This window comes from Parasteatoda tepidariorum, chromosome 6 (genome assembly GCF_043381705.1).
Source record: "Parasteatoda tepidariorum isolate YZ-2023 chromosome 6, CAS_Ptep_4.0, whole genome shotgun sequence".
NCBI classification, from domain to species: Eukaryota; Metazoa; Arthropoda; class Arachnida; order Araneae; family Theridiidae; genus Parasteatoda; species Parasteatoda tepidariorum.
In genome coordinates, this window is record NC_092209.1 from 25,141,649 (window position 1) to 25,156,028 (window position 14,380).

The 14,380-nt window shown below is 30.2% G+C and overlaps 1 protein-coding gene across 4 annotated transcripts in view; it reads left to right on the plus strand.

Annotated features, from left to right (window-relative positions):
* LOC107440636 (Nitric oxide synthase) overlaps positions 1 to 14,380 on the plus strand; it is a 182,790-nt gene that overhangs the window by 3,742 nt on the left and 164,668 nt on the right. For 3 of the 4 annotated variants that reach the window (XM_071182103.1, XM_071182106.1, XM_071182105.1), the window contains exon 1: positions 1,056 to 1,800. The exons of the other annotated variant lie outside the window; for it this stretch is intronic. In XM_071182103.1, coding sequence (XP_071038204.1) covers positions 1,199 to 1,800 — 602 coding nt within the window. In that variant the 5' untranslated portion in view covers positions 1,056 to 1,198. Of the gene's footprint in view, positions 1 to 1,055; positions 1,801 to 14,380 lie in introns of those variants that run through there. 4 annotated transcript variants of the gene reach the window in all.

The window sequence follows — 14,380 nt, forward strand, 5'->3', positions numbered from 1 at the left end:
AAAAAAAAATAAAAAAAAAAAAAAAAAAAAAAAAAAAAAAAAAAAAAAAAAAAGAAAAGAAAAGAAAAGAAAAAAGAAAGAAAGAAAGAAAAGAACGTAACCTTAACGTAACGCAGCATAAACTGAAATGTATTATAGCCTTCTTTATGTCATTCCCTACGTAGCAGTGAAGTAAATACACTTAATATTAAAAATATTGTGCTTATGAATATATTATTAAATTGCATTAAACTGTACTTGCAGATTTGAAATCAGCAATGCGAAATATTTCAGATTCGTTTAAAACTCTCATGCAACAGAAGAAATTTTTTTTTCTCCAGTGTTATTAATCACTGTAAAAAAAAAAAAGTAATTCTTTGACAGTTTAACATGCAATGCAAACAAAAAACCGATTATTGAAATTTAATCATAATTATTAGTTCAAGTTTAGAAAACAGACGATAATAAGACAAAATTATTTACCATAATTTTGCATATACTTTTGTATTTATAAACCCGATCATTCATATCTATATTTGTCATAACTGTGTTTACATTATCAATTCCTTACCTCAGCGCAAACTTCCCGACGAAATGAGTTTCTCATTGTTCCACAATACTTTTTTCGTCTGTACGGAAAAGCCACTCCTACTTCGAACTTCAGTCAATGAGCGAATCGAGAGCTCATTGGCGCGCGCATTCTAAACGACGCGCGGTACTAAAAATCATAGCTGCATGGCGCGCGTCTTGCTTTTCCAGAGTTTCACATCAACAAATGCAACATTTTCTTTCAGCGATCGTCATCCGCAGATGCGACGAAATTTAATAACTTATTCAACAGGTGTAGTTGAAGATAACTGAAAAGAACTTTTTTGAACCGCAGACGATATTTTAAGAATTTATTTTTATGATATGTATTTATGGACTGGATTTATTTACGAGATTAATACCGACATTAAGTAGCTGATATTTAGTGGAAATAAAACAAACCTAATAATTCTGTTATCCATGAACTGAAAAAGGAAATTAAGAAATACGAAGTAAAGTTGGAAGGAATTTTGATAATTATTAAAAATGATAAAATAGTATGTGTTTGATTTTTGTTTTGGAATCAGATCACTAGATAAAGTTGTTATATCATCAACCAGAAAACAACTGCTGTTTTATAGTGACATTTTCTTCCTTCTTTACTTTCAATTTAAAACGAAATAAAAACAAAATGGAAAATACATCAACAAAATGGCCAACAACTGTTTTGGTGCGTATAGCAAAGAGGCCGTCACTTGGTCTTGGAATTGTTGTGACCCCGCGTCCTCAACATCTTGGTCTGGTCATTGCCGAACTCATCAGAGGGAGTGAGGCTATAAAGACCGGGCTCTTAAGACCTGGTGACCAGATTCTTAAGGTAAATAATAAAGATTTGGAGCACTTACCATACGAGCAATGTCTTCATGTTCTTCAGGAGTTGCCAGTGGATGAGGAAGTTGAGATTCTGATTCGCGTACCAGATGGGTACACGACGAGATTGGTGACAACATTCAACGAGGAAGGGGTGTCTCGCACCACCAGAATTACCAGCCTGATACCATCGTCTGAATCGCCTTCGCATCGTAGACGAAGGGAATCTATTCCAGATGAAAAAATTCGGAGTTTAAAAGCAAGTTTGCACCAGAACGATGTTGGAGGTGTCGCCAATGATAATAAACTGAATAACGGCGTATCGTTTAAATCTAGTACAACTCTAATACCTATAATGAAAGAAAATGGTCTCTCATCTCATGTGCAAATGTCACCAGAGAGACCTGCGACACTGTCTGCCAAGTAAGTACCAAATTCCTAATCCTAATTAAGGTGCAATTAAAGAGCTAAGTTTCTTTTTTTTCTCCAATGAACATTATGAAAGTAAAATTTACTATGCTAACCTAATTGTTAAAAACAGATTGATTTCATTGATGACTTGAAATCCATACATAAAATACTTGGGGTATTACAATGATAAGCCACGTTTTCGAACAAAAAAAAAATGTGTTAAGAACGTTTTTGTGAATAATATCATAATTCCAATCTAGGCAATGACATGCTTCTGTGTATTGTGCTATTATCTAAAGGAAAGTCTGGAAATACTCAGAGTATCTATCTAGAAACAATACTTGTAAATAGTTTGGTGCAAAAACGTCACTGTAATAAACGTCACTAAAAATTAATTTTCAAGCTTTAATATCCATAACCATTATTTTACTACACTAAACATTTCTAATGTGAAACAGAAAATATCAATATGGTATTACGAGTTAATTATAAAAATGTATGCTCTTAAATCATAAAAAATATTCTTTTAATATGGCGAAAAATACATATATACCATCTAGTATAACATATGACTAGTTTTCGGATTATATTTGGTAATAATAGTTTTTATTTCCAATTTATAAGTATGAATAATAAAAAAATGCATTTTTTGATTGAACAAATATAAATTTAAAAAAAAGAAATTTAAACATTGAACGTTAATCTTAAGACAAATGGAAAGAAGCAAACTTAAACATGAAAAGATGTCATTGAATAAATCACGCACTAATATGTAAATAGTAAATTCAGACCTGCCAACTTTTACGCATTTGGCGTAAAATTTTATTTCTATATTTAAAGTGATAGTAAAATGTTTGCTTTCTATACATTCCTTGCATTTATAAACTTAATTTATAATCTTTTTTGACCACCAATAATTTTAAAAAAATTAATATGTATTACTATAAATTAACATATAAATTATACATAATACATATAATAATAATACATATAAATTAATATGTATTACTTTCTTTGCACTCCGTTTAAGCTTTTTCAAAACATAGCGTATGTTACTGACTAAAATTGTAATTTAAATTCCATTTTACTACCACTTGGGAAAAGCATCCTCGAAAGGATAAAAAGTTGGCAGGTATGTAAATTAATAAGATAAAAGGTTTTTAAAAGAATGCTTCTATACTGGAAATTTTGTTGTTGTTACATTAATCAAAGTATTTAATTTTATCTAATTCGTGTGTGAGGATTTTAAATCTGGAAATTAGAATTGTTCCGGAATCAATTCATTTAAAAATGATATTTATATTTCTCTGAATTGACAGCTTATGAAGAACGTATTAGTTTATATGTAAATACATACATCTGTGTGTTTCTTTGAAAGCAATATTAAGGACAAAAGAAAAAATCTGTGATCTAGTATCGCTCTTAAACTGAAATACATTATCACCCTCCCTTTCCGACTACTCCTTACGTAGCCGAGAAGTGGGGGCACTCAATATTCACTGGAGTGAATTTTATAACAAAACCCGGTGCAGAATATATTATTGTATAGAGGGAAACAGATTGCAGGTTTGTACTCTCCTGCAACAACAACAAAAAATATTCTTCAGTGTAGTTATAACATTTATTGTTTGAGACGACCTTGAAATTTTTAAAAGTTTTTAAATTATATCTCTTTTCAAACTAAAAGAAGTTTTCATTAATTTCCTAAAAATATTTATACTTGTTAAACTATATTATTATTTAGATTTTCTTTATTATTATAATTATTTTTATAATTATTTTTGTTATTATAATTATTTTTTTTAAAACTCTGTTCGTATTTTGTTTCTCTTTAATTCAATTAATACAGAATTTCGTTTTCATTAACTTAACTTTTTCTTTTAAGTTAAGTGAATTAAATTTTGTTTTTATTTCAAGTTAATTCGATTCCCTCCGTAAGAAAGTATATGACAAATTTCAATTCGATTTGGAACTTAACTAAGTTTGTATTTCAATTCAGTATTATTCTGTGCTGATTAAATGTGCTGATTCGAAACACTTTTTTATTATTTTTTTCGAAGTTACTTGCTTTAAATTGTGAGACATTTTTAATGCATTATATCTAAGGGAGTTAAAAGTATATTTGTGTAAAAACTAGAGCATTCTATTTCGTTTTTATTATTGTTTAATAATCTACATGTCTTTACAATCAGTAGTATAGTACGTAGACCAGTCACCGATTAGTAGACTAGTCACTAGAGTGGATCATAGGCATCAAAGTTGAAATCTTTGTAAAATTATAAACGTATTTCGTAAATTTTTTTTTCATTAAATTTTACGTTTTTTAAAGTTTACTGCATCTCATATTAAATATGTGTTACATTTTAAGACTAGAAAGATTACAGCAGTTATTCATGTAATAACAGCCATTATTATACACTTTTAGAATCCATTCTAAAAAATTATAGTCATTATTATACATTTTAGTATCCTTGACAAAATTGACAGCCATTATTGTACACTTTTAGCATCCATAGTCAGAAGTAACAGCCATTATTACACACTTTTAGTATCCATTGTCAAAACAGCCATTGTTATACAGTTTTATCATCCATGTTAAAATTAACAGCCATTATTATACACTTTTAGTATCCATTGTCAAAACAGTCATTATTATACATTTTTATCATCCATGTTAAAATTAACAGCCATTATTATACACTTTTAGTATTCATTGTTAAAACAGCCATTTTTATACATCTTTAGCTTCCCTGTTAAAATTAACTGCCATTATTATACACTTTTAGTATCGATTGTCAAAAATAACAGTTATTATACACATTTGGCATCCATGTCAGAAATAACAACCATTATTATAAATTTTTAGTATTCGTGCCCAAACAATATGCATATTAGAAATTGCAGATATTTAAAAGAGGGTGAAAGCCGATATCGGAGCCTACCGAAAATGATCGAAACCAGTTTGTTTGCCAAATGAAATTAGAAATGTTTCTACCGATCGCCTTTCAACTTCTATTTTCTCCTCAGATTAAGCACGTTTTGATATTTTCATTTCTCTCTTCTTCACTCTTGATGCATTAGATTTCAGTATCAATCTGTCTTCATTTTCGACAAGGAATCTAACAATAAGAGCAGTTATTATGAAACACCCAGCATATTTATTTTCTGTTACTATTTATTGATACTGTTTTTATTGCTAAACACTTAAATTTTCTCTAAACTTAGTCAAACTGTTACATTGAATTTTTTTTAGTCCTTTTCTACTTAACTACGTTGCCACTACAGCAGTTACTAGAGTGCCTAAAGCCTCAAAGAAAAACCTCTTTTAATTTATCTGATAATTGCTACTTCTTTTTTTTTTTCATAAAAGAAAACTAATTCCTATTTCTCAATATCAGATTGGTTGGAAAAATATCTCAAAAATTAGTTAGCTCAGAGACCCTTGAAAAATCATCAAATTTGGAATAAAGACCACGAAATTTGTCGAGGCAACAGACACTCTGGTCCGGTATATTTTGATTGATAAACAAAGGGAAAGCATTTGTACAAAGTGTACAAAAGCATTTATCTGTTCCTTGTACAGTAATACATCGGAAGAAATACATTCCAGCTCACATATCAATTGTTTATTTTCATTTATTTATATATTTTTTTGTTAGGGAAGGAAAAACAACATTATGAAATGACGGTTAAAACCACCGAGATATTTTCATGGAGCAAAATTGACAAAATGTGATAATTTTTACTTCCAAACATACGACTGATGATCCATTTCATATGGCAGTCATGAACAAATGGGAAAAATGTGTTACTGAGCATGATGGTTAAATGAATGGTGTGCGGAAACGTTTTAAACATGACAATGAAACAAATCTAAGTTCAAAAACAATTACAATTCAGAAGACAAATGTTGTTAAAGAATATATAGCTACACTTTTTAATTAAAAATATTTTATATAGTCGTGACGGATCTTAGATGCATTTATATAAAGTAGGGGAGAGTGGGGTCAATTGTAACACTTTTTACTTAACTATTTTTAACTAACAAAAAATCCAATATATTATTAGTATTAATTGACAGACGAGTAAAGTAGACTATCCTCTACTAGAAGAAAATAATAAAAACCTTATTTTAAATGTTATTATATTAGTTATTAACAATTTTTGACAGTCGTGCACTTGTTACAATTGTCCCCACTTACGGGGTCAATTGTAACAGTTCATAAATTCAACTAAAACATAGTTAATTATACATATTATCATAGTTGTGATATATTTTTTTATTGATCAAAATAGTAGTGATATTTTAGGAGTAAAAATAATAATGAGCAGAGACCTAAAGGGTTAAACTTTTAACTTTAAGGGGTTAAAAATTTTAATTTATGCTGTGAAAGGTGACAAATAAAATAATGCACATGCAACATAATATAAATGATATAGGAAACTATTGGTGGTTCTTAAAGAGTTAAGTAATGGTTTGTAAACATAAGATTATTTATTTTCAGCTGTTACAATCGTCCCTTTACTTATTGTTACAATTGTCCCCAAGACGCCATTTCAGCTTCATTTGTTAAAAACAATGCTAGTTAATTAGCAAAACTAATTTTTTTTTTATTGAAATGTTAATTAAAGTGTCCACTTACATATTCGGTTACTAATTTTTATTTGTTTAAACAAAATTACTTTGTTACAATATAATATTCTAATACCAAAAAAAGTACTTGCGTGGCGTGAAAATATCTTTTGTGATGTAACTCTTTCAAAAGTACATAAAAATGGTTGCCATCAGGGGTGTACATGTAGATTTATTAAATACACCTTGTGCGCCACCTAGGAACCAAATCTATAACCCGACACTCGAAATTTTTGCTCTGTTACAATCGTACCCTGTTACAATTGACCCCACTCTCCCCTACTATTTAGAGAATCGTAACAACGTATTATTTTTGTTATAAAGTTTTGATGAAGTCAGTCAGTTTTGATCAAGTTATCAAAATATTTATTTATGATTTTTTTAGATCATTACTCTTAAACCTAACAAATTCGAATGCTTCTATAAGAGCTAATCGTTCTTTTCTCTCATTGAAAAATAAACAAATATAGTTTTCTTAAGATGTTTAAATAACTTTTATAAGTTAAAACGCAAAACTATAGTATAGTATTTTCAGCATTACAATTTAATATGTTTATATTTAAGTAATAAAACTACAGGGATTATTCAAAATAATTAAAAAATTTCTATACCAACTCTATATGAAATTTTTTTATTTTAGAGACAAATGTTTTGCAAGATTATAAATTCCTAAAAATATGTTGTCACAATTTGAAAGATTATGCGTAAATGTTTTGGAAATGATGTCATTTTTAAAAATGCTAAAGTCGGTCGACCAAAATGATCATTGGAAGTTAATCGTTTCAGCTTTAGTACCAGCAACTTTCAATAAATCTATGTGATTGCAATATTTATGTAAAAAGGCTTTTTTAATTATAGCAGCATTAAAAAAATGAAGCTTTTAATTTTCTACATTTCTGTGAATGCAAATTCCAAGGGTAAAATTGCATCATTTCTAAAAATCTTCTAGCAAGATCTTTCAAATTTTATCAAAATTTTTGCTATGTAAAATTTTCCAAAACATTTGCTGTTGAAAGAAAGACTGTTTAAAGTGAGTTGGTAAAGAAGTGTTTCCATTATTTTGATCAGCCATTCCATTTCCATTTTCCATTTCTTCCAGACTTTCCATTTTCAACTTTGTATATGACGTTGCGTTACTCAAACACCAACCTTAAATAATAAGCTTAAATAACAAGATTAAAATCATTTTTCATGCACAAATTAAAATTAGTGTGGGAGAACTTGAATAAAAATTAAAAGAAATTTCAAAAATAAGTATGTCAGCAAGAACACTACTGCAGCATTTCACACTCGTCTTTACTTGTTGTTGACGTATGTCTGTTATGCAAAAATGTGCGATTGTTCTTGTTTTCCAGTGGCGTCATCTATGACCAAGAATTCGACTTCTGCCATACCCATACGTCACACTCGTTTATGGAGTCACCATTTACTACATGGGGAGTCTTCGGCCAGCTGGGTTCGAACCCACGAGCTCTCGGACTTGGGCCCAGCGCCCTATCAACCAGGCTATCCCCGTCTTTGTCTTTCCCGGTCCAATAATTGTCTTTAGAACACAATTTAAATTAATATGAGAGAATTTAAATAAAAATTAAACGAAATTTCAAAAATAAGCATGTCAGCAAAAACAGTACTTCTTCAACTATATTAGTTATATTGAATTCTATTTAATTTTGACTTAAAAATCTTGCATAATAGTTGAATTTTTCCTTTCGTTACAAACAGTTTTGTCTTGTACAAAAGCTCGTATTCTGAGATGAGTGGGGCTGCAGACGCAAAAGTATACGTTGATCGAGCAACTTTTACATTACTTTAGTTTTAAAATTTATATAATTTCAAGCGCCAAAAACTGACTGGGTATGTGAAAATTTCATACTTTGATTCACAGTCAGTTTTTGGTTAAACCACTGACTACAGAAAGGCACCAGCATGCTAGCAGAACATTACTTACCTGCCAACTCTTCTGGATTTTCCGGAAGATTTTATTTTTATATTTAAAGTGGTAGTAAATATATACTATTTTTTCTTTTATAAACTTAATTTTCAAATGATTTTGATCACCACTATTCTTACAAAAATTAAGCACATATATTAATATGCGCTATTATCATGGTTGTCAACTTAAGGTTTCTCAAATACAATGTATTTGTTTGCTTAAAATTTAAGTTTCAATTCCATTTTAATACCACTGGGAAAAATGATAATGGAAAGGATTAAAAGTTGGCAGGCATGGAACAACGTGTCTCCTAAAGAAGTTTCTACTGTTTTTGCTGACATGCTTATCTCCGAAATTTCGTTTAATTTTTATTTAAATTCTCTCATATTGATTTAAATTGTGAACCAAAAACAATATTGGTTTTATGCTACTTTCAGCTTTTCTTTTCCATTTTGACTTATTGTATTTAAATTTTGGTTTTCATTTTTGTTTAATTCCACTTTCTTATACTTTTAATGATTCAATATTAATGTAATCAAATATATGGTTCAGGAATCACTACTACACATAATTTTCACAAATTTTTGATAGAAGATGTCTATCAATATTTTCATTTGCGTGTTCCTCTTATAATCATAAATATAAGATATCGAAATATCTTTCTAAGAATTCCGTGCATTTTTCAGCCTCATTTAAATCTAAACAAATATAGTTTTCTAAAGTCGCTTGAATAATTTTCGTAAGTTAAAAAGTAATATTTAAAAGCGAGAAGGCTATTTTCAGTAGCAACAACTGATTTATGATTTTAAACATCTGTCAACTAACATATTAGCTAAAATTACGCGCTAAATCTTCCCAGTTAATGGACACGTAAAATGTTTGTTTCTTTTTCAAGAAATAGATTGAAATCAGGACCGTAAAATTAGAAACTTGTAAATGATAAATTGGTAATGCTCACTAAATATTTTAGGTAATTAAAATGAGTACCATTCATCGTTGAATTTAGCCTTACAACAGAAACAGTATTTAGTTTTTGTCAAGTTTAAGAAAAATATTCTTTTAACTTAGAAAGAGATGTAAATATATACAGTATATGAATTTTACTAAACAATGTGAAGACGTGATCAGATATATTATAGTATCGGTTACCTTCTAAATTTTAAGAAAATTCCGTAGTTTTACAAAATATTTTTCTTTCTTGTAAAGGTATTTATTAATGTTATAAAAAATTAGAATACAAAAATGTTGTTCGCTATATATAAATAGTTTTAAAAAGGTTTTTAAAAGTTCAAATAGATGATTATCATACCTTTTAACAACTACAGGATCTCCGTAGTTTCAGAAAATATTTTTCTTCATGTTTGCAAAAGTAATAATTAATATTTCCAGTGATTTTCATTGACAGCGAACTAAAGCAGAATTATTTTGAAACAGAGATTAAAAAATATTTATTGAACTTAAGAATTCATCTAAATGACCTTAAATATACATATCTGCTTAAATTACTTGCGTTAATTGATGGTCAAAATTCTTTTAATTATAATTTACTAAAATATAAATACCCTTACTAAAACTAGGAAAAATAATTCCGAAACTAGGGAGAATCCGTAGCAGATGGAATCTCTGTATTTCCCACTACATTCTGAAATAATTTATACGATTATATGAAATGTCAGATTGATGAATAGTTGTCTTTTTAAGTTAAATAAAAAGATTCCTGATTTTATTCTCTACCTCTGGAAATATTGTTTCTCAGATATAATATGTGATGGAATGACGGTTTTTGATCATACACGAGCAACAAAATAACTTAGGCTCTCATTGGGTCACATGAATCTTGGAGCAATAATTGTTCAAAAGGCCGTTTTTACCCTATGTAGAATTATCTGATTCACCCGATATTTTATAACCATTACTTAGCCAATATAGGTTCCATATTGGCTAAATAATGGTTATATTAGCCAATGTAGGATTATAAGATTAATATTAAAAATTCGAGGCATCCCAGTAATGGTTCCTGGGTGCATGTTCTTTTAAGACCTATATTGAGCTCAAGTGAGGTCAAGGTAAAATTGTTGCTAGAGCACATGGTAGCATTTCCGGATTTTGCAAACAATTTTATTTTTACAATCTATCTGGTAGCCTCGTTTATATATTAAAAACTTTATTCTTGTTTTAATAAATGTGTTATCAAATTATTATAACAACCTTCACGTTTGAAAATTGTAAGCGTATATCTTGATGAATTACCACACATCGTTAGTTTTTTAAACAGTAAGCTAAATATAAATTATCGATCATGCGATATCGTGTGACGAAATTCTTCCGTACGGTTTGCTTCAATGAAACAGAATTTAGTGCTAACCCAGATGCACATTATCATCCAACTATTTTTACAGAAAATATGCTTTTTCAAATACATGTACAAAACTTCTTATATACATATTGTATTTTCTAATATACTATAACATAATGTTGCTTTCGTTCTTTGTTGTTCAAAGAACTTTGTTGCTGTAATGAAATTACATACATTTGCAGGCTTGTGAGTTCAATTTAGGCTTATAAACCTTTGTCAAGTAGAAGGACATCACGAAGAATACATCCAGAGTTACGGCGAGATTTGAACTCGCCACCTCCACGCTTCACACAGCGTTTGGTGGATGATACTGCTCGGCCAGGGAGGTCCCGGTCGTTTAAGGAATAGTGGCAACTACGTGTTTAAAAGCAATTCGTTTGATATCTTTTGTGGTTTGTAAAATTTGATAAATTAGTGCTATCAAACTGAATACACTGGACCGGAAAGGGTTAAATCCTTATAAAAGCTTTGAAAATTTTAATTGCTTAAACCCTATACACTTGAGGGTCTTTCACCGGTTAAAAACAGGATTAAAAAAGGAAACCAAAAGGCAAAGGCAAGAAAAAAAGGCAACCTTTGAAAGTTTAAAACATAATGCTGATTATTGACGCACATACTATATAACGCATGAGCATTACTCCCAGTTCTAGCTTGTTTAGATTTCTGGGTGCCTTATTAATTTCATCTTGTGAATATTCCAGCTGTGAATTAAAAGCATTGAGGGTGACCAACGCGGTTTTTTGTAGATAGTCTGATCAGACCTCTATAAAGGTAAACCTATAATTGAAAGAGCCATTAAATATGAAATCTATTAAAGATTAGAAAGTGGTAGCAAATATATGTCTAAAAATGTGTTTAATTTATGATTATAATCGGTTTGTTTTATTTACTTGTCAACCACTACAGATTCAATTCTCAAATATATACGATAAATTTCTCTCAAGTACTTTTAAAATAAAATTTGGGTTCATGCGCAGAAGTGGTTCACTTTTTAAATAATCTGCCCAGACTACTTATAAGACACCGTGTGGAGGCTTTCTGATGTGGGAAGGGATGGGTTGCCAGGTCTAAATATCACTAAACAAAGTTGTCACTATACAAAGACCTAAATTTTAACATGTAGAGTGGTATGTAATTTATTAGTGACAGTGATGCCTAAGGGACGCCTTTCGAATGCAAAGAGTTACATCTGATTCAGTTCCCTTTGACGCCGCTTTAAAAAATTTTTTTAACAAACCTTAAATGTTGGATGGTACGGTATCAGCAGACTTATTCCAGTTTGCAAAAAAATTTCTAATGGTAGCGAAATTTATGTTATTTTTAGTTTAGTATTTTTCATTTCAAGTAATTTTCCCTGACTACATATCGAAAATTCAAAGCATTATATAAAATGCAACTTTAGGATGATTCTTTTAAAAAGTAAGCTTACTTAGCCATATTCTTTAAGTTTTATTATTAAATACACATGCAATTTGTTTAACCCTTTCCCACCGACTGTCACAAATACGTGCCAGCATAAAACAGTATCAATCAGGGAAAAAAGATAAAACAGGTTACCAAAGTAGTTCTTTAACAGTTCATTTGTGGGCGGGGTTATAAGTGTTTGATTTATTTAACCCTTTTGAAGGCCGTGGTAAGTATACTTACCACCACGTTTTACTACTTTTAATTAAGGTTTTCATTTTTTAATAACTTCAGCTTTCTTGAAGTGAGTTTGAATAAAATTGGTAACCATTTGTCACTTTTAAAAAACGTATAAAAGTTATAAAATGCATAATTCCTATTGAAATTTGTAGCATTTAAGGAATTTATTTTATAAATAAAGAAAAATAAAAGTCAGTAAGTTCCTAATAGGTGATTTAAATATATTTACCACAAAAAATGGCATTTTCATAAACTTAATGAGTTTTTTTTTATATCAATTACTGTTCTTAAAACAATTTCAATTCCAAAAATACTTTAATTTACCTTTACTAGAAATAAAGGGCCCATTAAAGGGTTAATTCACCATTACTTAGTTCAAAATAAAATGATTTAGTTATGCTTTGAACTAACATTGATTATATCTATGATTAAACTAGCAGTAGTTAAAGTAAAAGCAAAGTAAGTCTGTCAAATTAGCAACGACTGCATTTAAGTTACCTTTATTTATTTATTTAAATCCTGATTCGGATTTTGTACGAATGCTTTTATGAATCACCCGTCCCCAAACTATTGCAGAAAGCAAAGTAGTTAGTATCCCTGTCTGTGTCAGTACATAGTTACCAACCAGGGATGTTAACTGCTCCACTTTCTGCAAAAGTTTGATTAAATTGGTAGAGAATTAAATAGTTAAACTTGTAGAATAATAATAATTACTTTTACTCTAAACATGTAGCCACGAGATACCTGCAATAAAATTGCCTTTACTCTGCTACGTATTCAGAATTTTTTACTCGTAGTGGTGAAAAACTGCTTAACACGTTGAGCGCCGTGTCAGCCATCGGTGGCTGACACTGGATTTTCCATTTAGGCTGCGTCAGCCACCGGTGGCTGACACTGAAATTACATTTAGGCCTCGTCAACCACCGGTGGCTGACACTGAAATTACATTTAGGCCGCGTCAACCACCGGTGGCTGACACTGAAATTACATTTAGGCTGCGTCAACCACCGGTGGCTGACACTGACCCTTCACATAGGTCGCGAAAAACAGCTGGATGACAGCGCATAACATGATATAGAACTATAAAATTTACACTCTTTTTACTTTTATGAAATTACAGAAAATTTATTTAAAAATTACTTAATTATTGTGATTCTTATGTTCAATAAAATCAATTTACTAGGTTTTTATCCACCACTATTTCTAAACAATTCGTAGGCTTACATAATTCACCACTTTTTTCCTATATGTCTTATAAAAGCAACTCCATTGCCTGCTTACCTCATTGCTCAACCAAAACTGTTCTAAAATTCCAGATGAATGAAATAGGGGGCGCTTCGCGGCCCAGGTGCCCAATAAAATCTAAACACTAGGACTAGGACTATATGTCATTCTAAACTTTTTAAAAACTAGCAAAATCTGTCTAATATTTGAAAATTTAGTTTGTAGTTATTTACCGTTGTGGCCTGACTGGCAAGGCATGTAAAACTATCGTTGTGCTCATTGTGTAAAATGAAAAATATTAAACTGAAAACAACGTAAGTGTCTTTATCACTAGAAAATATTTTTTTTTTCAAAGCAAGTTGGCATCTCTGTGACGATACTATCGGATTCGACAAAGCATTTAAAATAGAAAAAGAGAACTACGTACTAAAATTTGCGTATTTTCGGTTACTTCCCACGTCAAAATTCATGCTGGTACTAGCAACAAAAATTTGCTAGTTTTTGCTATGTATTGCTAGGTCTGCTAGATTTTCATGCTAGTATATGCTTGCCAGCATCACATGCTAGATACCTAGCATACATCGTACTAACATGATAAGCTATGTACAAGCATCTCATGCTTATTAGCTGTTTAAGCTGGCTCCCTAGCATGGTAAGGTAGGTACCATAGCAAGCTATTATATGCTTTTTTATGCTTGCCAGCATCACATGCCAGATACCTAGCATACATCGTACTAGCATGATAAGCTATGTACAAGCATCTCATGCTTATTAGCTGTTTAAGCTGGCTCCCAAGCATGGT